Source organism: Nomascus leucogenys, chromosome 5, assembly GCF_006542625.1.
Source record: "Nomascus leucogenys isolate Asia chromosome 5, Asia_NLE_v1, whole genome shotgun sequence".
Lineage (NCBI taxonomy): Eukaryota > Metazoa > Chordata > Mammalia > Primates > Hylobatidae > Nomascus > Nomascus leucogenys.
The window spans coordinates 1,093,171-1,119,200 of record NC_044385.1 but is presented as its reverse complement, the minus strand read 5'-3'; the positions used below and the strand labels follow the sequence as shown (position 1 = coordinate 1,119,200).

The following is a 26,030-nucleotide window of genomic DNA, read 5'->3' as shown; positions in this document are numbered from 1 at the left end:
CTTATAACATTTTGGATTTCTACTCATGTAAGGTTACAGGTTTCAGGTACTATCTCTACCTGGTAACAGACAGTGTAGACCATCTGTGTGATTAAGGGAAAGAGTTCACAAGCCCAGCAACCCACAGTGGAGAAGACCACCTAAGCCTCCAGTGAGGGCTACTAAATCTTGTTGAAGTTAGCGTCCATAAGGTCATTTTGTCTAAGTTCATCAAGACTTGTGGTCACAGGATTATATCTTTAGATTGCTGGTGAGCAGCCATTCTAAGGAAAGCCCCCTTTGGCTAGGAGTTTAGTACTGGGAGAGGATAATATAAAGTGATTATTTCCCTTCTCTTTGCTCATCTGCACCTAAATCATGAGGAACTATGGATACGCACCTCATCAGAAGAGTGCATATAACAGCAGCAAGAGAAAAAGCAGCACAGAAAACACAAGGTCACTATGCTTTCCCACACAAAAATCACTTGTCAGGCAACTGTCTGAGATACCTAATTCTCCCCGGAGTGGATGTCTCCTTGTACACGCACATGTGTCACACACACACATAGATATAAGTTGGCTCCGTGTCCCCACCCAAATCTCACCCTGACTTGTAATAATCCCCACGTGTCAAGGGCAAGACCAGGTGGAGGTAACTGAATCATGGGGACGGTTTCCCCCGTGCTGTTCTCGTGATAATGAGTGAGTCTCATGAGATCTGATGGTTTTATAAGAATCTGGCATTTTCCCTGCTTGTACTTCTCCTTCCTGCCACCTTGTGAATTTGTGAAGATGCCTTGCTTCCCCTTCACCTTCTGCCAGGACTGTAAGTTTCCTGAGGCCTCCCTACCATGCTGAACTGTGAGTCAATTAAATCTCTTTCCTTTGTAAATTGCCCAGTCTCAGGAATTTCTTCATAGCAGTGTGAGAATGAACTAATAAGCTACATATATATGAAATTACACTCTATAGTATACAGCACTATAAACTATGCTAGGGTACTCAAATTTCTTTCAATATAGATGCAAAAAGTCTCAAAAGATACTACAAAACTGAATTTACCAATACATAAAAAGACTTATACTTCATTACCAAGAGAGATTTAACCCCCCAAAAAAGCAATGTTGTTTTTGCATCTAAAAGTCAATTTGGCTGGGCACAGTGGCTCACATCTGTAATCCCAACACTTTGAGAGGGCAAGGCAGGAGAATCACTTGAGCCCAGGAGTTTGAGACCAGCCTGGGTGACAAAGTTAGACTCAATTTCTTATTTTAGAAAGTCAATTAATGTGATATACCATGTTAAAAGAATAAATGTGAAAAACCACAAGATCATTCCAATAGATGCACAAAAACCATGAGAAAAACTTCAACAACACTTGACAATGAAATATTCAATAATAATGAACAGCAGGAAACTTTCTCAACCTGCTTTAAGGAATTTATTTTAAAAACCCTCAGCTAACATCACACATGATGGTAAGACTGGATGCTTTCTTTCTCAGATTAGACACAAGACACTGTTTGACCACAGGTCTCTCTCCTTAAACCAATGTGACTCGTGCAAATAGCCAAAAATAATGACAATGTAAAGAGCAACAGATAAAAATAATAATTCACGCGAGAATATACTCTATAATAAACTTTACATACTTACAAATTGACAGCAACTCTATTAGCAAAGAAAATAGACTCATTTATCAATCGCCAATTAATAACAAAATAATTAACTACACAGAAGTTAAACCTACATATATGTTACAAATACATTTCACACATCTACTGTGTAATCCACAAAAATTTTTTAAAAATATTTTTAAAATATTTTATATTTTAAATATTTTAAAAATATTTTTTAAAATGGCTATGCAAAAAAAAGGGATAAGGAATACATTTCAGTTTACCCATATAACCAACACACTTCAAAATCGGTAGAAAAAGGAAATTTATTTACCAGCTTAAAAAAGAAGAATACATATTTAACTCTTGTACTACTGCTTGAAGAATACTTAACAGAAGTCTTGCCTTGGCCAGGCATGGTGGCTCACGCCTGTAATCCCAGCACTTTGGGAGGCCGAAGCGGGTGGATCACGAGGTCAGGAGATCGAGACCATCCTGGCTAACCCAGTGAAACCCCATCTCTACTAAAAATACAAAAAATTAGCTGGGTGTGGTGGCAGGCACCTGTAGTCCCAGCTACTCAGGAGGCTGAGGCAGGAGAATGGCGTGAACCTGGGAGGCAGAGCTTGCAGTGAGCCGAGATTGTGCCACTGCACTCCAGTCTGGGTGACAGAGTGAGACTCCATCTCATAAAAAAAAAAAAAAAAAAAAAAAAATCTCGCCTCAATGTTTTTTTTTTTTTAAAGTGAAAATCTATATTCTAGGGACTCTCTTCAAAAATGAGCAACTGATATATTCTATTTATTTACAGCTCCTAAAACATCTCATTCACATAGTGAATTTTCTTGAGAATTGTACTATAATTATTTTCCATAAGGTTTTCCATAATATTTACATTTACAGGATTTATTTCCAGTGGGAGTTTTCACATGACTTTTAAAGTAAGTGTTAAAATTCAGAATTTTCTGTATTTCCTAAAATACTAGGGTTTCAATGTGGTGGGCATTCTTTTATTTATAAGTTCAATCTGGAGTATGTATTACCATGTGTCTCTGAGTGAGTTATAGGATAAATGAAGGCATTCTCACATTCGATACATTCATAAAGTTTTTCTCTAGAATGAGTTATTTTATAACCATCAAATACCACTGGAACAACTGCAGGCCTTACCACATTGTATACATTCATACGGATTTTCTTCAGTGAGTCCTTTCAAGTTTTCGAAAAGAAATGGAAAAATTGAATGCTTTACCTTATTGCTTATAGTCATAGGGTTTATCTCCAGTTTGATTCCTTTCATGTATTTGAAGAAATCTGGGAAAATTAAGTACTTTCCTACACCTTACATTCACAGTTTCTCTCAACAGTATGTGACTGTTCCTGTTTTTGACAAAAACTGTAGTGATTAAAGCCTTTACATTTTTTTACATTTATAGGGCTTTTCTCCAGTATGAGTTTTTTTATGCTTCCAAAGGGTACTAGCACGACTAAAGGCTTTACCACATTTCTGACATTCATAGGGTTTCTCTCCAGTATGAGTCCTTTCATGGTCACGAAGGTGACTGGAACGACTGAAGGCTTTCCCACACTGCTTACACACATAGCGTTTTTCTCCAGTGTGAATCCTTTTATGTCTATTAAGAGAACGGGAAAAACCTAAGGCTTTCCCACATTCCATACATTCATAGGGTTTCTCTCCAGTGTGACTTCTCTGATGTATCTGAAATGAACTGGGAATATTAAAAACTTTCTCACATATTGTACAACTATAATGTCCATTTCCAGTGTGCATTACTGTGTCTCTGTGAACCCTGGTGACAGAAAGGAAAGTTTTCTGACATTGTTTACATGTACACAGCTTCTTTCCGCATTCCTCACACCTATATGGGTTGTTTCCGGAGTGAGGTATGATGTGCCTATGAAGGGATGAATGACGTATGAAGAATTTTTCACACACACTGCATTCACGTGGTTTTACTCTAGCAGGAATTTTTTTGTTCAGATTAAAATTTGGCATCTGGAGGTTTTTCTACACTGACTTACTTAATTTTGCACAGTATGTCTATCATATGACTTCTACAAAAAATGACAACCCCATCATTAATGGTTTATTAGTTATTTCCTTTTATTACTAAGTCTGAACTTACACTGCTACCAATATCAGAGAAAGTGCAGGTTTTCTAACATAAACAGGTTGAACATAAATGGATTGATTAGTCTACAACATGGCTCCCTCTCCTATAGCTATTAACAAAACAGTAATATTCTCATATGCAGTTTATTAGTATTGAATACAGTTTCGGTATTTACTCCCTTCAAATTTCATGCTGAAATTTGATCCTCATGTTGGAGGTGTGACCTGGTGTGAGGCGTTTGGGTCATGGGAGCAGATTCCACATAAGTGGCACTGTTGTGGTAATGAGTGACTTCTCGCTCTATTAGTTCCTGAAAGATCTGATTGTTTAAAAAAAAAAAAATATGGCCAGGCATGGTGGCTCACACCTGTAATCCCAGCACTTTGGGAGGCCAAGGTGGGCAGATCACTTGAGGTCAGGAGTTCAAGACTAGCCTGGCCAACATGGTGAAATGCTGTCTCTACTAAAAATACAAAAATTAGCTGGGTGTGGTGGCGTGTTCCTGTAATCCCAGCTACTTGGGAGACTGAGGCTGGAGAATCGCTTGAACCCGGGAGGCAGAGGTTGCAGTGAGCCAAGATTGTACCACTGCACTCTAGTCTGGATACCAGAGTGAGACTCTGTCTCAAAACAACAAAACAAAACAAAGCAAAAAAACCCCAAAAACTTTGGCACTTCCTTTCTCTTTTCTCTTGCTCCTTCTCTCCCCATGTGACATGTCAGCTCCCCTTCTCCCTCTGCCATGACTGGAAGCTCTCTGAGGTCCTCATCAGAAGCAGATGCTGGCTTTATGCTTCTGATTAAGCCTGCAGAACCATTAGCCAAATAAAACTCTTCATTATAAATTACTCAGCCTAGGTATTCCTTTATAGCAATGCAAGTAGACTAAAACAATACTGTTTTCAAGTGAACTATTTTGCAAACACTTAACATCCATGTTACATTGAAGTATATATTTTTGGTAAAAACTTTGAGAACAAACTGATGTTATCTTTAATTTATTTTGTTTGCTTGTTTTTTTTCCCCGAGATGGTGTTTTGCTCATTTCCCTGGCTGGAGTGCAATGGCGCAACCTCGGCTCATTGCAACCTCTGCCTCCCAGGTTCAAGCGATTCTCCTGCCTCAGCCTCTCAAACAGCAGGGATTACAGGCATGCACCATCACACTGGGCTAATTTTGTATTTTTAGTAGAGACGGGTTTTTGCCATGTTGGTCAGGCTGGTCTCAAACTCCTGACCTCAGGTGATCTGCCCACCTCAGCATCCCAAAGTGCTGGGATTACAGGTGTAAGCCACCATGCCCAGCTTTGTTTGCTTTAAACATATGATTATATACTACAATTGACCCCAAGGGGGACTGCTTCCTCTTGTGAGTGCAAATTACCTTAGATTTCTCGAAGAATTTTTGTACTGATCTTCAATACTCTGGTCTTCCCCTTTGTTTCCTAAAATGTAGACCCAGAAATATATTACAAATTATTTGAAATTGTAGAAAAATTACTAGACTCTAGGTGCTATGTTGGGGATATGGTTTGTACCCACCAAAATGAATGCTGTAATTTGGTCACCAATATGGCAACATTGTTTGTGTTATGGGTACAGATTCCTTATTAATAGATTAATGTCCTTGCTTGGGAATGCATGTTTTCTCTTACTCTTGCAAGACTGAATTAGTTGCCAGAGGGCAGGATGTTACAAAAGCAAGTTTAGCTTCCAAGAATTGCTCTTATTTTCTCGCTGTGTGATCCCTTTGCACATGCCCACTCGCTTCTGCGTCATGCCCGGAGCTGAAGTAGCATCAGGTCCTTACCAGATGCAACCTTGGACTTTCTAGCCACTAGAATCATAAACCAATATAAAACTATTTTTGTAAATTACCCAGGATCAGGTATTCTGTTATAACAATTAAAAAATAGACTAAGAAACAAGAGTCATTGCATGCTGGGTCCATGCCTCATGCATTCATCAAAGTGTTCCCTTTGTACATTCCAAATCATGGAATGACATTGAAAACCATGACACACTTATTCTCTGATTGACTAAGTAAAGAAATATTGTGATTCTTACCTATGGAAGCCAGATTCCTGAAGGTTTCCTGCATCACATCTCTATAGAGATTCTTCTGGGAAGGATCCAACAAAGCCCACTCCTCCTGGGTGAAGTTCACAGCCACATCCTCAAAGGCAACCGAGTTCTAAAACATTCCACATTTTTGCAGAGGATGGATGAGACTGAAAGCACTGGAAATCTGTAGTCAATTATAAGATGTTCACCTGATTCTGTGGCAAACATTCCACAATTTGGTCACTAGAACTATGACTCTGCCTACACTTACTTTCTCCCACACAGCAGTTTTTTTTTTTTTTTTTTTTTTTTGAGAAGGAGTCTCACTCTGTCGCCAAGCTGGAGTGCAGTGGCGCAATCTCAGCTCACTGCAATCTCTGCCTCCCGGGCTCAAGTGATTCTCCTGCCTCTGCCTCTCAAGTAGCTGGGACTACAGGCACATGTCACCATGCCCAGCTAATTTTTGTATTTTTAGTAGAGACAGGGTTTCGCCATGTTGGCCAGGATGGCCTCGATCTCTTGACCTCGTGATCCGCCTGTCTCGGCCTCCCAAAGTGCTGGGATTACAGGCGTGAGCCACTGCGCTCAGCCAGCAGTTCTTATGCTGAAGTTGAACTATTCAGCAAGGCAGCAGCAGAGAAGGAACACCCTTCTTGTTGGTGGGTCCAGGAAGTAATATTTGCTGTTATGATTTTTCTTTATAGCATATACCTGCAGTACATATCATAACAAAGTCTTACTATCTGGTGTGCATAAGAGAGTTAATATGAGCAGTCACAAGACGACTTATCCTTAGAAATACCTGCTACAAAGTTCAACCTTTGCTGGTATCAGGGAACTTACATTTTAAGAGGCATCCCAACAACCTAAGTGATAAAAGTAGCTCACTGTTGCTAAATAGTTTATCTAAACAATCTGGTATTTGCTGAACCCGTTTTCTTTCCAAAAGTCTATTGTTTTATTGTAGCAGTGGTGCCTAGGGGATCAGCCTCAATAAACAAACAAAAACACACTCTGAGCACTGAGTATCTGATGAGCTTCCCTGGTAGACAATATTTCATATATGATGTCACAACTTTTTAATTGGGAAATTGAGCCCAATCCATGTGGTTACACAAAGAGAAAATGTGTAGAAGCTTATAAGTGGTTCACTCAAGCCCAAAGTTAATCAACTGGTAATTAACACTAATAATCAATATTCAATAATCCAAAAATAATTATTTTACAATTTCTATTGAAAAATGTCAAAGCAGAACAGAATAAGTGAAAAGGCGTGCGTTCAAAGAAAAAAACTCAATGTCATCTAGATGTCACCTCTTACAAATGATATTCATTTAAAATTTCATAGATGCCTGAAACAGACTTTCTAGCAGTTCAGCAGAAACTACTTTTCAAAACCTACAGAAATAACAAATGCCTAACAACCGTCAAAGTCTTCTGAATAACAGTGTGATGGTTTGCCTAATATACATCAATGATTTTCATATATAATATTCAGGGCAGTGTAGTATAAGCAGAGAGATAAAGAACTAGGCCAAGAGAAAGGCATATATAGTCTTTAATGAGCTGGAATTGATACGGAAAACTGACTAATAACAGAGGAGGCACTGTAGGATAGTGAGGGAAGTATCAAGCACTTTAAACATGGAACAAAGCTAACCGGTATTTAATTGGGAAAAAAATGGACTGCATTGACCTCTATTAGGTGGACAATAATCAATTTGTCGTATATTCACATGTAAAAAGTACAAATAGACCACTTGCAGAAGTCACAGAGAAGGTTTTTTTTGACATATGAATAGGAGAAAAGGAGCAAACAATAGAGACTGACAGATTCAAATATATTAAAATTAGGGGAATTAAAATACAAAAACCAGTAAAATAAAAATCTGCAATACATGCAATATAAAAGAAATTAGTGTGCACAGTAAAAATGAATGAAAATGTGATTTAAAAATGGGGAAAAAAAGCAAAAGATACATAACAAGAAAAAAGACGATTTATGGAAAGAGATCCATTTTCTTGGTAATAAAATAGCCCAATAATATGGCATGTAAAATAATAGTTCACATTCTTTAGAAGAATGAAAATTAGAGACTCTCAAGTGGTGATTACCACACCAAACAAATACGCAGAAACGAAGGCCAAGGCAGTGGATATACTCCATTGCTATTTCCAGTAATTTGAACTTTACCACAATCTACAGTCCAGTAATTTTTCTCTAATGTCCAGAAAATTTATTGTGCATTATCAGAGTTTATATTCAGCATTCTTAAGGAAAAGAAATTCCAACCATGAATTTCTCATCCAGCCAAAATAAGCTTCATAATCATTTTCAGACAAGCAACTAAGAGAATTTGTTCCCACTAGATCTGCCTTATAAGAGGAGTGCTAAATATGGAAAGACCATTAACAGCCACCACAAAAACACTTAAGTACATAGACCAGTGACACTATAAAGCAACCATACAAACAAGTCTGCATAATAACTAACGACACAATAACAAGATCAAATCTACACATATAAATAGTAACCTTGAATGTAAATGGGCTAAATGCCCCAATTAAAACGCAAAATGACAAGCTGGATAGAGAAACAAAACCCAATTCTATGCTGTCTTCAAGAGACCCATCTCACATGCAATGACGCCCACACATTCAAAGTAAAGAGATAAGAGAAAAATCTACAACACAAATGGAAAACAGAAAAAAGTAAATCTAGGAGCAATAGGCCATACCACATAGCCTAGGTGTGTGGTATATTATGCCATCTAGGTTTGCGTAAGTACACACTATTATGTTCTCACTATAAAACTGCCTAACAACACATTAAGCAATGTATGACTGTATATCTTTACTCATATATAAAATATATTAACCCTTGGCAAAAAAAAAAAAAAAAAAAAAAAAGCAGGGATTACTAGTCAAATTTCAGACCAAACAGACTTTAAACCAAAAACAATCAAAAAGAGACAAAGAAGGGTATTACATGATGGTAAAAGGTTCAATCCAACAAGCAGACCTAACTATCCTAAATATGTATGCACCCAACACAAGAGCACTCAGATTCATACAGCAAGTTCTTACACACCTACAAAGAGACTTAACCACACAGTTAACGGTGGGAGGCTTCAATGCCCCACTGATGGTATTAGATCATAAAGGCAGAAAACTAACATAGATATTTGAGATCTGAACTCAACACTTCACCAAATGGACCTAATAGACACCTACAGAACTCTTCACCAAAAAACAACAGAATATACATTCTTTTCAGCTGCACATGGCACATACTCTAAAATCAACCACACATTCAGCCATAAAACAATCCTCAACAAATCCAAAGAAAAAAATGAAATTAAGGTAGAAACCAAGAAATTATTTGAAACTAATAAGAACAAACATATAAGAATCTCTGGAACACTACTAAGGCAGTGTTAAGAGGAAATTTTATAGCACTAAATGCCCACATCAAAAACTTTGAAAAGATCTCAAATTAGCAACCTAACATTACACTTAGAGGAACTAAAGAAACAAGAGCAGACCAACCCCAAAGCTAGCACAAGACAAAAAAAACAAAAACAAAATCAGAGATGAATTGAAGAAGAGAGACAAAAAAAAAAGCAAAAGACCAACAACTTCAGGAGTCAATTTTTTGAAATAAGATAGATTGCTAGCTAGACTAATAAAGGAAAGAAAAAGAGAGAAGATCCATATAAACACAATCAGAAGTGACAAAAAGGGTTTTACCACCAGACTCACAGAAACTAAAAAAAAAAAAAAAATCCCTCAGAGGCTATTATTACAAACATCTCTATGCATACAGGCTAGAAAACCTAGAAAAACAAATACATTCCTGGAAACAAAAAACCTCCCAAGATTGAACCAGGAAGAAATGGAATCCCTGAACAGAAAAATGAGCTCTGAAATTTAATCTGTAATAATAAACCTATCAAACAGAAAAGCCAGGACCAGATGGTTTCACAGCTAAATTCTACCAGATGTATTAAGAAGAGCTGGTACCATTCCTTCTGAAACTATTCTAAGAAACTAAAGAGGAGAAACTCCTTAATTCATTCTATGACAGCCAGCGTCATCCTGGCAGGCATACAACACATGGCAGGCATACAACAACGAAAAAGAAAACTTCAGGCCAATATCCTTGATGAACATAGATGCAAAAATCCACAGATGTAAAATACTAGCAAACTGAATCCAGCAGCACACCAAAAACCTATTCCACCACCACGATTAAGTAGGCATTATCCCTTGGATGTATCAGTTCAATATACGCACGTCAACAAATGTGATTCACAACATAAAACTAAAAACCACATGATCATCTCAATAGACGCAAAAAAAGCTTTTAATAAATTCCAACATCCCTTCATGTTAAAAACCCTCAACAAACTAGGCATTGGAGAAACATACTTCAAAATAATAAGAGCTATCTATGAAAAACCCACAGCTAACATCATAGTGAATAGGCAACAGCTGGAAACATTGCTCTTGAGAACTGGAACAAGACAAGGATGCCCTCTTTTACCACTCCTATTAACATACTACTGAAAGTCTTAGCCAAAGCAATCGGGGAAGAGAAAGAAATAAAAGGCATCCAAATAGGAAGACAGGAAATCAAACTTCTCTGTTTGCAAATGATATGATCCTATACCCCCCAAAACCCCACAGTCTCTGTTGAAAAGCTCCTGATAAACAACTTTAGCACAGTTTCAGGACAGAAAATAAATGTACAAAAATTAGTAGCATTTCTATACACCAATAATATCCATGCAGAGAGCCAAATCAGGAAGGCAATCCCATTCACAAGAGCCACAAAAAGAATAAAATATCTAGGAATATAGCTAACCAGGAGATGAAAGATCTCTACAATGAGTTACAAGATGCTGCTGGAAAAAAAAAAAAACAGAGATGATACAAATGAATGGAAAAACATTCCATGCTCATTGATAGGAAGAATTAATATTGCTAAAATGGTCCAACTACCCAAAGCAATTTAGATTCAATGCTATTCCTATCAAACTACCAATGACATTGTTCACCAAATTAGATAAAACTATTTTAAAATTCATGTGGAACCAATAAAGATCCCACATAGCCAAGCAAGAAGAACAAAGTCTGGAGGCATCATATTAACCAACTTCAAACTATACTACAAAGCTACTGTAACCAAAACAGCATGGTAATGGTATAAAAACAGACACAGACTGATGGAGCAGAATGGAAAGCCCGGAAATAATGCCGCACACCTACAACCATCTGATTTTTTTTTTTTTTTCTTGAGACAGAGTCTTGCTCTGTCACCCAGGCTGGAGTGCAGTGGCGCAATCTCGGCTCACTGCAAGCTCCGCCTCCCTGGTTCACGCCATTCTCCTGCCTCAGCCTCCTGAGTAGCTGTGATTACAGGCGCCCGCCACCCCGCCCAGCTAATTTTTTGTATTTTTAGTACAGACAGGGTTTCACTGTGTTAGCCAGGATGGTCTTGATCTGACCTCATGATCTGCCTGCCTCGGCCTCCTAAAGTGCTGGGATTACAGGCTTGAGCCACTGCGCCTGGCCAACCATCTGATTTTTGACAAAATCAACAAAAACAAACAATGAGGAAAGGACTTCCTATTCGATAAATGGTGCTAGGATAAATGGCTAGCCACATGCAGAAGATTGAAACTGGACCCCTTCCTTACACCATATACAAATGTAAACTTTAGATGGATTAAAGACTTAAATGTAAAAATCTAAAGATATAAAAACCCTGGAAGATAACCTAGGAAATATCATTCTGGACATAGGACCTGGCAAGTATTTCATGATGAAGATGCCCAAAGCGATTGCCACAAAAGAAAAAATTGACAAATGGGACATAATTAAAGAACTTCTGCACAGCAAAACAAACTAACAGGATTAAAGAGACAACCTAGCAAGTGAGAGAAAATATCTGCAAACTATGCATCTAACAAGGGTCCAATATCCAGAATTTATAAGAAACTTAAATAAATTAACAAGCAAAAAGGAAACAAAAATGAAACATTAAAAAGGACATGAACACTTTTCAAAAGATATACAAACAGCCAACAAACATGAGAAAAATGAACATTATCACTAATCACTAAAGAAATGCAAATTAAAACCATGATGAGATACCATCTCATACCAGTCATAATGCTGTTACTAAAAACTCAAAAAATAGCCTGGGTATGGTGGTTCATGCCTGTAATCCCAGCAGTTCAAGAGGTTGAGGCAGGAGGATTATTTCAGTCCAGGAGTTCGAGACCAGCTTGGACAATATAGTGAGACATTGTCTCTATGAAACAATAAAAAAATTAGCCGGGCCTGTTAGCACATGCCCATAGTCCCAGCTACTCGTGAGGCTGAGGTGGGATGACTGCTTGAGCCCAGGAGGCAGAGGCTGCAGTAAGCCAAAATCGTGCCACTGCACTCCAGCCTGGGTGACAGAGCAAGTCACTGCCTCAAAAAAAATAATAAAGTGAAAACAAAACAAAACCAGATGCTGGTAAGGTTGTGGAGAAAAGGGAATGCTTATACACTGCTAGTGGGAATTCAATTCACTCATTTTGGAAAGCAGTGTGGCGATTTCTCAAAGAAATTAAAACAGAACTCTCATTCAACCTAGCAATCCCATTTACTGAGTATATATCCAAAGAAATAGAAATCATTCTACCATAAAGAAATATGCATGCATAGGTTCACTGCAGCATTATTCACAAATGTGTATATGCCACATTTTCTTTGTCCAGGCTACTGTTGATGGGCATTTAGGTTGATTCCATGTATTTGCTATTGTGTACATGTACCCCGAATCTAAAATGAACATTTACAAAACAAGCAGAATACATATACAATAAGAGTAAAACACATATAAAAGAAATCTGTGTCTTAAATCTTATGTAAAAAGTCTCTGAGGGCACACCAGCAAGTTGGATAACATTGATGAGGTGAACAAATGTCTAGAAACACAGTCTACCAAGAACGAATCATGAAGAATTAGAAAATCTAAACAGACTCACAGTTATATGACATTGATGCAGTAATCAGAACCTCTAAATTGGACAGACACTACAAGCTATAAATGTTCTTTATAACAATGCAGAAACCCTCACTTAAATACTAACAAACCACATTTAGCAGCATACTAACGCAGAAATCCTCCCTTAAGTACTTAACGCAGAAATCCTCCCTTAAGTACTTAACGCAGAAATCCTCCCTTAAGTACTAACAAGCCATATTTAGCAGCATAGTAAAAGGATTATACACCAAAACCAAGTGAGATTTATCCCTAAAATAAAATGGTTCAATATATGAAAAATCAATCAGTGTAATGCATGACATGAGCAAAACGACTGAAATATTGTAGCTATTGCAACTGATGCAGGAAAAGTATTTGGCAAATTATTAAGACCCACTCATGATAAAAACACACAATAAACTAGGACTAAAAGGAAACTACAATATGAAAAACCAGCACTAACATCACCATCAATGCTGAAATACCAAAACAAACAAGCAAAAAAACCCTTTTCTCCCAAGATTAGGAAAGAGCGGTAGAGAACGCCTGCTTTTATCACTCCCCTTCAACCCAGTATTGGAAATCCTGGTCACAGTGATCGGGCAAGGTTGTTGTACAGATTTAGCACTGATGTGCCAAATGCAGGCAACAGAAGACAGCACAGACTTCTCCACTCTAGCAAATTATTCACCCTGCAAGAAACAAACTGATGTTTCGGTTAATTTTTGTAATTCACCAATTTATGTACCACATTTTTGTGTGTGGAAATGTATTCACTTTCTGTAACCATAAAGGAAGAGAGATTTTTCCTATTTCTCTTCCCTGGTACCATTCCTGATTAAAAGCCCTAGAATTTCATTTGAAATTACCCAAAAGAAGAGAAGAGACCTCAAAAAGTTACCACATACACTCAGGGGAATGAAAATAAAATATATCAAAAAAAACCTCTTCTAAACATTGGCTTGGGCAAAGAACTCATGACCAACAACCCAAAAGCAAATGCACAAAAACAAAAATAAACAAATGGCACCTAATTAAATTAAAAAGCTTCTTCACAGCAAAAGAAATAATCAGCAGAGTAAACAGACAACCCACAGAGTGGGAGAAAATCTTCACCAACTATGCATCCTACAAAGGACTAATATCCAGAATTCACAAAAAACTCAAATCAGCAAGAAAAAAGTCCATCAAAAAAGTAGGCAGAGGACATGAATAGTTCTCAAAAAGATATACAAATAGCCAATAAATATGAAAAAATGCTCAGCATCACTATCAGGGAAATGCAAATTAAAACCATAATGAGATACCACCTTTCTCCTGTAAGAATGGCCATAATCATAAAATAAAAAATAATAGATGCTGGGATGCTGGTGTGGATGTGGTGAAAAGGAAAATCTTCTAGGCTGCTGATGGAAGTGTAAACTAGTACAACCGCTACGGAAAACAGTATGAAGATTCCTTAAAGAACTAAAAGTAGAACTACCATTCAATTCAGCAATCCCACTACTGGGTATGTACCCAAAGGAAAAGAAGTCATTATATGAAAAAAACACGGCTGGGCGTGGTGGTTCATGCCTGTAATCCCAGCACTTTGGGAGGCTGAGGCAGGTGGATAACCTGAGGTCAGGAGTTCGATACCAGCCTGGCCAACATGGCAAAACCCCATCTCTACTAAAAATACAAAAAAAAATTAGCCGGGCGTGATGGTGCATCCCTGTAGTCCCAGCTACTTGGGAGGCTAAGGCATGAGAATCGCTTGAACCCAGGCGACGGAAGGTTGTAGTGAGCCAAGATCATGCCACTGCACTACAGCCTGAGTGACAGAGTGAGACTCAATTAAAAAAACAAAACAAAACAAAAAAATACTTGCACATGCATGTTTACAGCAGCACAATTTGCCACTGCAAAAATACGGAACAAACCTAAAATGCCCATCAACCAATGAGTGGATAGAGAAAATGTGGTGGAATACCACTCAGCCATAAAAAGGAATGAAATACTGGGCTCTGCAGCAACTTGGATGGAGTTGGAGGCATTATTCTAAGTGAAGTAACTCAAGAATGGAAAACCAAATATTCTATGTTCTCACTTATAAGTGGGAGCTAAGCTATGGGAATACAAAGGCATAAGAATGATATAATGCACCTTGGTGATTTGAGGGCAAGGGTGGGAGGCAGTGAGGGACAAAAGACTACATATTGGGTACAGCATACACTGATCAGGTGACAGGACCGAAATCTCAGAAATCACCACTAAAGAGCTTATCCTTGTAACCAAAAACCACCTGCCACCCCAAATTTATTGATATAACAGTAAAAAATTTTTTTAATTAAAAAAACTAAATATATATATAAAGTGGATTTAAAATATCTACATATATATATATAATATCTACATATATACGTAGATATTTTAAATCCACTTCTTTCTTTGCCTCTTTGTAAGTATTTTATCTTTAAAGCTCTATTGATGAAATACATTTTATGTTTACCGAAGGCACCAATAACTGAACACATCTTTGCAAGAGGACCGCCCAGAGAGGAGCAGCGCTAACTGGAACACAGGGATGTTTGACTCGCATGTCAAGTAAGACCATCTCTCAAACAGGAGAGTCTCTGGTCCCCGTTTCCTCACTGGAGACTAGGTCCTCAGGGACCACCTTCCCAGTGCACTGCGCCGTGGCCACTGCGTGCCTAAGGTGCAGTTTTCCTGGCAGGTTTTCGTGTCATCTTCCTGGGAAGAAATTTTCTTGTTGTTTCCCTTCAGAAGTGTGAAAGAATCCAGAGGGCAGGAATCATTTCTGTCTTTCCCTCAAAATACCAGCATTGGATTGGATGACACCAGTGTCTCTCCCAGGAATAAAAACTGGGGTTGAGCCTGTATGCCCAGCTCCAGTGATAACGCACACCCGGAGAGAGTGAAACAGGAGACTCTGAAAGAGGTGAGGAGCAGACCGCGGAAAGTCACAGAGGAAATAACTGAAGCCTTTGTCCAGCAGCTGAGGAAGCTGCTTCTTGACCACAGGGAACCGGAAGACCCGCATCCCCTTTCTGCACACCCTGCCTGCCACCCTCCTTCCCCTGCCTCCACTTGCTTTGAAACTGGCTGAAGACTGCATAGGAATGCATCTTCCCCACTCCCCATCCCGCGTGAAAAACCCTAAGTGCGTGTGGGTTTCCTGGCACAGCAGCCCACAGCCATACTGGCTGCTGATTGGCTGGGGACTGGTACCCTGCCCACAGCCATACTGGCTGCTGATTGGCTGGGGAGTCCTCACCCTTTGCTTCTTTCCCTTCTGCCATCACCTGGGAGCTGGTCCCTGGCCTAGGATGCACCAGTTAACCCACAATGACGGGGAAGGAAGGAGGGAATTTCACATTTTCTTGTTTCAGAGTCACTTTAATGCTTAATGCTTCCGAATTTGTTTTTGTCCCAGAAAAAAATTATATATATACACACACACACACGTATATTTGGGTCTCAGAGAAAAAGGGATTTTGTGGTTGTTGTTGTTTGGTTTTATAAAATGGGCTGTGGAGTTTTTAAATGCTATAGGCCTGCTCCATTTGAGGCAGCTATTTAAGGGAGGGGGTGTCCCACCAGCTTGGGGCACCTCCCCCAACTCCAGAGACCCCCTTTCCCTCTGGCTCCTCCCCCTTTTCTAAGTGAAATTAAAATGCTGTAACTTTTTGGAACCTCAGTTTCTTCGTGTTTTTGTGGGGTAGGCTTGAGGCTCCAGGCCATTTATTTTTTTTTAACCCTGTGGAGAAAATAAGACGAAGGAGAAAGGAAAAGGGGAGGAAACTTCTCTCCCACCTTCAGCTTCAGCTTCTTGAAAATGGGCCCCTGTGGAATAAATTTTTAAATAAAAATTTTTAAAATAAATTTTTATTTAAAAAACACAAAAAAAACAGGTTGAGGAGAGACACTCTGATAGAAGAAAGGAGGGACTGGGAATCCCAGGAACCACAAGCTCCTCCCACGTATGAACACCCCTTCCCCAGCAAGTGGGGACTCTCCCCTGATGACCATTCTGTTATCCCTGCAGGATGCCCAGGTCCCCACTGCAGACCCAGTCCCCGCCCTACAGCCAGAGGGTACTGAGGCCAGGCTGCACCAGCAAGGAGGACGGGCTGCAGACAGCTGTTTCTAGCAGGTTTTACCCACACCTCGCCCACTTCTTGGGAGGCCTGGTTCTGCACACTCCTGGCTTCTGGGGTATCCTAAATTTCTTCCTAGGGATCTTCCAGTTCCTGCAAGTCCAAGGTGACAGAGACCGCAGCAGAGTCACCTGGGGCCTCCTAGAGCCCAGGAAACAGCCACGGAGATCAGACCACAAGCTCAGCGGGTAGGCACAAAGACAGCGGCCCAGGCAGACTGGGCCTCTCTGACTGTGCAGCTGACTAGACAGTTCCCAACTCAGTGCCCCTGATTGTACAGGACTCCTGGCCCTGCCCCCTCCATCTGTGAGTGACAGGGGATGCTACCAACCACGTGACTAAATTAGGTCCGAATCCCAGGTTTTTGGCTACAGCCCTATTCAGGCAGGGCTTCCACCCTGAGAGCTGGGGGAAGGGCCCCACCTAGGGCACATTTGCATGTAAGCCAGGACTCTTGGCTTTCCACAGTGGGTCCTGTTGTCTTCCTGCAGTCCTTAAACTCTTACTGCTTCTTCCTCCTGAACACAGGATCACACATGAGCACAGGGAAGCACAGACTCAGTGACCAACAGAGCCATCCCGACCTAAGAAAAGGATGGTTGCCCAGACCAGGCTTTGTAATTTGGGAGGAGGCTGTTGGCCCATAGGCAAGGCTTTCTCAAACCCTATTCCTCCATCTGTTCATATTCAGCCAAAAAATAAAAAAAATAAAAAGACACTGACAAAGAACTAAATTTATGAAATATATGCAAAAACTAGAGTTATATGGCAGCAACAGTCTATACAGAAATTAAAAGAGAAGAAAAGCAAACGTTTAAACTGGCTCAGAAGAGGAGTCAGCTTCACCCACAGTTCACAATGAAAACCCACATTCGGAAAGTTAAATATATTTCGAGCTTGGGAGCCAGACTCTGACACCTGAAATACAGCTTCAGTGGGGACTGTTCCCTGGTGATGAGGCAGGGAGACCCTAAGAGTTAACTCTGTGAGCTCAGCAAGCCCTCCTGTCTGTCAGGTTCTTATGTGAGAAAATAAAGCCCCAAAGACAAGACTGACAAGTTCAACTGTTCTAAAATTAAGAACTGTCCATCAACTGTAGAATGAAGCGAAAAACAAAATGTAACCTGGGAAAAAATATTTACAGTCTTTACAAATGAATATGGATTAGTGTTTGGAGTATGTTTTACAAAAACATACACACAAACGACAAAAGCAATAAACATGCAAACAGGTAAAATGTGAGAAAATGATGAAAAACTATTTCAAAGAAGATGAAAGACCACCCACACAAATGCTCAAAGCTAATGGTAATTAGTAAAAAGCAATATATAATCACACAGAAATAAACAAGAATAATTTTTTTTAAAGACAATGTATCTCTGTCACCCAGGATGGAGTGCGGTGGCTCGATTACACTCACTGTAACCTCAGACTCCTAGAGTCCAGCAATCCTCCTGCCTTAGCCACCCCATAGCTAGGCAAGTGCCACCACGCCAAACTCATGTTTATTTTTTATTTTTTTCTAGAGATGGGGGTCTTGTTATGTTGCCAGGCTGGTATCAAACTCCTGGCCTCAGGTGATCCTCCTGCCTCAGTCTCCCAAAGCACTGAGATTACAGGTGTGAGCCACCACATCTAGCCTGAATAAATACTGAAAAGGAGTAAAAGCGCAGGCATGAATAGTCAAGCAGCAAATCTGTACATTCCACTGACAGTTCCTAGGAAATCTGAATGTATCCATCATCTATAACCCAGCAATTTTTTCCCAATAAGTAATATATTTATAAACTGTTAGCACTTGGGGACAAAACCAAGAATAACATCGTCAACCACATTAAAAACAAACTGGAATCTACTCCAGTCCCTTAAGCAACGGAATGGGTGAGTAAATTGGTTGACTCCCCCACCCTCAGGGATCAGCACGTGTGCAACAGATTGAGGCAAAGAAACCACACACAAAAAAGCTACAAAGAATAAAAAAAGAGGCCAGGCATGGTGGCTCACGCCTGTAATCCCAGCAATTTGGGAGGATAAGGCGGGCAGATCACCTGAGGTCAGGAGTTCAAGACCAGCCTGACCAACATGGTGAAAACCCGTCTCTACTAAAATACAAAAACTGGCCAGGCGTGGTGGCAGGCACTTGTAATCTAAGCTACTCAGGAAGCTGAGGCAGGTGAATTGCTTGAACCCAGGAGGTAGAGGTTGCAGTAAGCCAAGATCATGCCACTGCACTCTAGCCTGGGCGACAGAGCAAGGCTCCCTCTCATAAAAAAAAAAAAAAAAAAAAAAAAAAAAAAAAAAAAAAAAAAAAAAAAAAAAAAAAAAAAAAAACAGGACTGTGATCACCTCTGTGGGCAGAAGATAGATGGGATCAGGGAGACACACCAGAAGTGCCCAAGGCCTCTCTATTCCCCTGCGTGGTGAGTCCATGACTCTTTATATTCTTGTTATTTGAATTTAGCATAAAACAATTTATTTCAGATTACCTTTGCTTTTTCAGATCACATCTATTAACCTGGATTTTCAAATAAGAAAATACAAATCTTATATTCATGTTCATAAGCTTAGGGATCACCCTCACTGTGAAGAGGCAGCCCACGGTGGCTCACTCCTAGGCAGTGAATGAGGAAAACCTGAGCAGCCAGAACATTTAATTCTGGGAGCTCCCCACTCCTGACTGTCCCCTCCTCACAGGGTGAAAACGCTCCTTCCTCCAGGGTCTCAGTTCTCTCCAGTGACCAGTCACTGGGAGTCAGCTTGAGGTTCTGACATGTGATGTCTTTTCTTCTGACACTAAATGTGTGAAGGTTGCTGAACACCAACCAATTCTCCAACACAACTGAATGTGCAACTCAATTCGGAACCACTGGGGTCAGCGCAGACTCCACATGTTTGGGGCTCAGTCCCACAACACTGCCCCCACTACAGATGCTTGTCCCAAGCCCCAGGGCCATTTATACTTCTGAGCTACTACCTATGAACTACAGACTTCCATAACTCCCTCCTCAAGTTTAATAATTTGACAGAACTACTCACAGAACTCAGCAAATCACTTTATTTATGTTTACAGTTTATTATAAAGGATACAACTCCGAAACAGCCCAGGGGAAAAAATGTATAGGGTGAGCAAAAGGGGCAGGAAAGGTAGGGTGGGGGTAACCTGGTACACAGCTGGATTAAAGAAATCCCCTATCATTTCCATGTATCAAGAGCAGCTACTGCAAAGAAACATCCTTTCTGGCCGGCTCGGGCTCACGCCGTATCCAGCACTTGAAGGCTGAGGCGGGTAGATCAGAGGTCAGGAGATGAGACCACCTGGCTACACGGTGAAACCCGTCTCTACTAAAACAAAAACATAGCGGGCGTGGGGGGGGCGTAGTCCAGCTACTGGGAGGTGAGGAGGAGATGGCGTGAACCGGGGGGGAGGGGTGAGCGAGATGGCGCACTGCAGTCCAGCCTGGGGACAGAGCGAGACTCCATCTCAAAAAAAAAAAAAGAAAAAAGAAACATCCTCTTCATTGTGACTTAGATGATGCTTCCTTTTTTACCTCTCACAAAGCCAGACACAAACTCTGCAAATTCTCTCTTTTTTTTTGCCTCATAAACAATTAGATGAACATTTTTCTCTTCAGTAGTCAGAACAAAATATCTGTTATCCAAACTTTGCTTAACTTTCTCTCCTATCCCCAGGCCCCCAGACTCTGACTCTCACTCAGCCTCAGCCAACATATAAGCCCTCTTTACATCTTTCCTAAGAACAGGCTGACTTCAGGGTGAAACAGTCTCTGATCTAAGATCTGATTTTGCCACCTCCATCCTGCTCTCTCCTTCCCAACTCCTTTCTAATCATGTTTGCTCCTCCCTATGAAAGAAAGCCCTTTTCTGCCTAACTTTTGAGATGCTCACAGATCTTATATTTTGTCCTTTTCCATATTGCAATACTTCTTTAAAGTTATGTTTAACCTAAATTTGAAATTATTTGATAAATAATAAGTTAATAATGGTGTAAATAGGAGAAGGGAAGCTGGAGTTTGAGGGTGTGAGGAAGGAACTGGAAATTTAGAATTTTACTGCAACAGTCCCAGGACAGTAACAATTATACCCTTAGAAAAGGCATCGCAACCCCCCTCCCATCCCAAGAGCAGCCACATCTGCCTGTGGATCCTCAGCTCTCCAGGGCCTTGTAGCCTCTGTTAGTATAAAGGGCTCCTTTCATGGTTGGTGTGAGCAGGACAGACCCCCAGGAAGAACTAACAGGGTCTTCAATAGCCTCCTCCTACAGGCTCAAAATTGGCCTTAGCTGTAAGTCACTAAGCTCATGTTTCTGCTCTCCAGTCAAGGTTATTTATTTTTTAAACCATAATAATAATTATATTTAATAATTAATATTATATTGATATATCAATATTTATATTATGATTTAAAAACAATAATTATGATTTAAAAGAATTGTTATTATTCTTTATTATTATTACTATCATTCTTGAGACAGGGTTTCACTATCACCCAGACTGGAGTGCAGTGGTGCAATGATCGCTCACTGCAACCTCAACCTCCTGGACCCAAGCCATCCTCCCACCTCAGCCTTCCAAGTAGCTGGGACTACAGGCATGTGCCACCAAACTTGGCTTTTTTTCTATTTTTTGTAGAGACAGAATCTTGCTATGTTGCCTAGGCTGGTCTCAAACTCTTGGGCTCCAGTGATCCTCTTGCCTCAGCCTCCCAAAGGGGTGGGATTACAGGCATGAGCCACCACACCCAGCCCACATTTTATTTATATTTTATTTTATTTTTTGAGATGGAGTCTTTCTCTGTCACCCAGGCTGGAGTGTAATGTCATGATCTCTGCTCACTGCAATCTCCGCCTCCCAGGTTCAAGTGATTCTCCTGCCTCAGCCTCCCAAGTAGCTGGGATTACAGGTGTGCACCATCACACCCGGCTAATTTTTGTATTTTTAGGAGACACAGGGTTTTAACATGTTGCTCAGGCTGGTCTCGAACTCTTGACAAGTGATCCGCCCACCTCAGCCTCCCAAAGTGCTGGGATTACAGGCGTGAGCCACTGTGCCCGGCCCCCACTTTGTTTTAAATGAAAAAATACTCAGTGTTTGAAGTGTCCAGCAAAATCACTCAAACTCAGTTTTTATGTTTGTTGGAGGAAATAAAATTGTAAGGCACTTACATTTCATACCTCAACAGGAAAAGCAGAAGTATTCCTTTCATACAATAAACAAGTCAGTTATTTCTACGATAGCAAATTATTTCATAAAGAAATTATTTCGATGTTAACACATCTAAAAATGCCAAGTCCCCACCCACAGATTTACCATTAAACTTGGACATCCAGGTTAACAGGAAACAGAGTCATCCACTGTCACAAAATCTCCGCTCGGCACAAAGGTGGAACTGATGCTTTAGTGAGTTTGTTAGTGAGTATACTTTCTTGTGAAAACGTATTTTTCTGCAGCCATAATGGAAGACAGTGTCCCTATTTTTCCCTGGTAGCATTCCCAAAGTTAAGCCCTGGAATTTGGTTTGAAACCACCCCCAGAAAAGAACAAACCTGTGAAACTTACTACACTCCCTCTGGGGAAGAAAAAAGCCATTTAACAATTTTTAACAAATGAAATATATGACTAGATATCTAATATTTTTCTGATATACACCTCTTTCTTGGCCTTTTGAAAATATTTTCTTATCTCTCAAGCTGTACTGATAAAATGTATTTTTCAATCAGTGAAAAACTAGTTAAAATAAGTGAACAAATATTTTCAAGGTGACAAACACAAGGAGTAGTAGTACTGACAAGCACGGACACGGCTGACTCAAGGGCCAAGTCAGACCATCTCATCGCCTGAATTCTCCCACCCCATCCTGCTCAGGGAAGTACTCAATGCCCACCCTCCCCCCAGAAAACCACACAGTGTCCCCACTGTGCCCTCCCACCCCATCCTGCTCAGGGAAGTACTCAATGCCCACCCTCCCCCCACAAAACTGCACCGTGTCCCCACTGTGCCCCAAATGCATTTTGCTTTTCAGGTTCCTGCCTCACTGCGGGGTGAGGTTTCCTTGTACTTTGGAATAGCTGTTCTCCCTTCACAAGTATGAGACAATCCAGAGGGCAGAAATTCTTTCCTCCCTCAATACCAGTATCCGACTGCCTGACCAGCATTTTGTCTCTAAGGAGTGATAACGGGGCTAAGAGAAAAAAAAAATCTAAGTCCCAGTGGATTAGCTTTTTAGAGGAAGAGTATAGAAGAGTATCCCAGGAGACTCCTCTCAGTCCCAGGGGATTCATGCCATCCAGCTGCTCCTCTGAGAGGCTCCACCCCTCAACCTCACCTTGTCTTCTGGAAGAAGAGGACCCAACGGCTGACATTCACTATTTATGACACTCCAAGAGACTCGGCCAGTGTGGGCACATTAGGTCATCCTCAAACAGTTTTGAACCCAGGACCCAGAAAAGACAGGAGGGTGGCTGAGGACACATCACCACGTGAAGGTTCCAAAGGGAAACCTCCATCCAAAGACGTTTGTGAGTGTGCCTAGGGAAGACAAAAGGAGGACAGGTACAAAGAATTTTTTATAGAGGATTAGATCAGGTGATTATTCTGTTTTCACGAGAAATGTTCAGAAACAGCTCCTCACTGCTCAGTGAAAACACGATAAACAAAATACTGCATCAGGTTCAAATGCACAATAAAGAACAAATAGTTAATAATGTTGTAAATTGGAGAGGGGGAGTTGGAGTTTGAGAGTATGAGGAAGAAACTGGACAGTTAGAATTTTACTGCAAGTTCTAGAAGTTAGGCTGGGGAATACGGTCATGGATTTGAGACCCTGCTTGCCTTACATTTGGAAAATGCAGGGGAAACCAGTACCCTTGTGGAAATGATTAAACAGGAATAAATTAGACTGAAGTTGTAGCAGGACAAGCTGCAGACAAAAGCCCTCAGACACCGCGTTAAAGAAGGAAGGGCTTTATTCGGCCGGGAGCTTTGGCAAGACTCACATCTCCAAAAACAGAGCTCCCCAAGTGAGCAATTCCTGTCCCTTTTAAGGGCTTACAACTCTAAGGGGGTCCACGTGAGAGGGTCATGATCGATTGGGCAAGCAGGGGGTATGTGACTGGGGGCTGCATGCACCGGTAATCAGAACAGGACAGGACAGGGATTTTCACAGTGCTTTTCCATACAATGTCTGGAATCTACAGATAACACAACCGGTTAGCTCAGGGGTCGATATGTAACCAGGCCCAGGGCGTGGCGTCGGGCTGTCTGCCTGTGGATTTCGTTTCTGCCTTTTAGTTTTTACTTCTTCTTTCTTTGGAGGCAGAAATTGGGCATAAGACAATATGGGGGGTGGTCTCCTCCCTTAAAGTGACGATGGTGCCCTGAGTTCCTCACCAAGAAAACCTAAAGGTACTTCATGCCTTTCTTGTTTAGGAATTAACTTGAAGGGAAAGAAAACGTAACCACCCCAAATCAGCAATTTACCTCTGATTACATAACCGGGAACCATCCACCTAAATAATCTGAATAACAGAACTACATAATTATAACCAATTATTACATTGGGGTTGCTTTGGGCTGCGCGGGGTAATCCCAGCACTTTGGGAGGCTGAGACCAGGAGTTCAAGACCAGCCTGGGCAACATAGGGAGACCCCCCCCCCCCAACCCAATCATTAAAAGAAAAAATAAATAAATTTGGTTTGCTTCCTTACACATTTATAAAAGCCTTTCCATCAAGACCGTCCGGTGGCCCACAAACCAAAAACCGTGGCTGGGTGCTCCCCTACTCATGAATCGCTGTTTGCTCAAACTCTGTAACGCGTTAATTAAACCTCAGTTTAATTTTTAACAGGATTAAGGAGGGACTGGAAACGCCAGTGGCCACAGCTCCTCGCAGGCGCGAGCCCGCACACCGCGCTGGGCCTCTCCCCTGAGGCGCCTCTGGTCTCACTGCAGGATCCCGGGGAGGGAAGCGGATTCGGGCAGGACGGAAGTCGCCGTGCAGAGACGGGACGGGAGCCCGAGGTGCCGCTGCCCGCCCAGCCCTGCCGGGCGCCAGAAAGGACCGAGGGCCGCGCCGCGCCGCGCCAGCAGGGACCCGGGTCCGCCCTCGGGAGCCGACCGCTGGGAGCCCGGGGCCCGGGGCCCGGGGCCGCCACAGCCCCTTCCCTTCTCCAGACCCCCGGCGGCTCAACTCACCGTTTCCCACCTTCCGGGGTGTCCCGACATCCTCCCTGCGAATCCCCCAGTACATGCAGGTCACAAGAGGACCCCGGCTGCGGCAGAGCCTCCTGAACCGCCCAGAGCGAAGGAGAAGCGCGGCGGCTACTGACCGAGCCACGCACGTGCAGACACGAGAGACAAAGGCCGGGCAGACCCGGAAGCCGCCTCGGGTTTTCTAGCGGAGCGCCCGATGAGGCAGTCCCCGCCCCGGTGCCGCTGATTGGGTGGGGCCTCAGGCCCCGCCCCCTCAGGCCCTTAGTGACAGGTGACACGCTCCCACGCGTGTCTGAATGAGGCAGCGTTCTGGCTACAGTTCTTCTCCGGGAGGGCTGTCCCAACCTTGCCTAGGGGACATTCATTTATATACACTTAACCTTGTAAACAACGTTACATTCATTTGCGAATAATATATATGATATTTAAAATAGGAAACAATAGAATAATAATTCTTTTAAAATTTCAGACTTATTAACCTTCATGGCCTCTGGTCTTCTGAGGAAGCAGTACGAGGAGCCCGAGTTTTGAAAAGGGAAGAAATCCTCCATGGCAGCAATTTCCATAGAAACCACATGCGAGCCACAGGTGTCATTTTAAAATTTCTAGTAGCAACAGAAAAGCGGAATAAACAGGTAAAATTGATTGTAATACTTTATTTAACTCAATATATACAAAATATTATAAATATATGATCAATACGATATTAATGAAGGATTTTTTTGTTGTTCTTTGTTTTTTGGTACTAAATCTTTCAAAGTCACTCTGCGTTTTAAACTTCCAGCATGTACCAATTCAGAC

The 26,030-nt window shown here is 41.2% G+C and overlaps 1 protein-coding gene across 1 annotated transcript; it reads right to left on the bottom strand.

The window, feature by feature from the left end:
* Positions 1 to 2,327: 2,327 nt before the first annotated feature.
* Positions 2,328 to 25,382, bottom strand: LOC100582726 (zinc finger protein 124). The gene is made up of 4 exons (XM_003267347.4): positions 25,212 to 25,382; positions 5,802 to 5,928; positions 5,119 to 5,179; positions 2,328 to 3,330 (listed from the first exon to the last, which is right to left on the bottom strand). Exons 1-4 carry the CDS (start codon positions 25,239 to 25,241, stop codon positions 3,015 to 3,017), a joined length of 534 nt encoding a protein of 177 aa, XP_003267395.2. The 5' UTR covers positions 25,242 to 25,382; the 3' UTR covers positions 2,328 to 3,014.
* Positions 25,383 to 26,030: the final 648 nt, after the last annotated feature.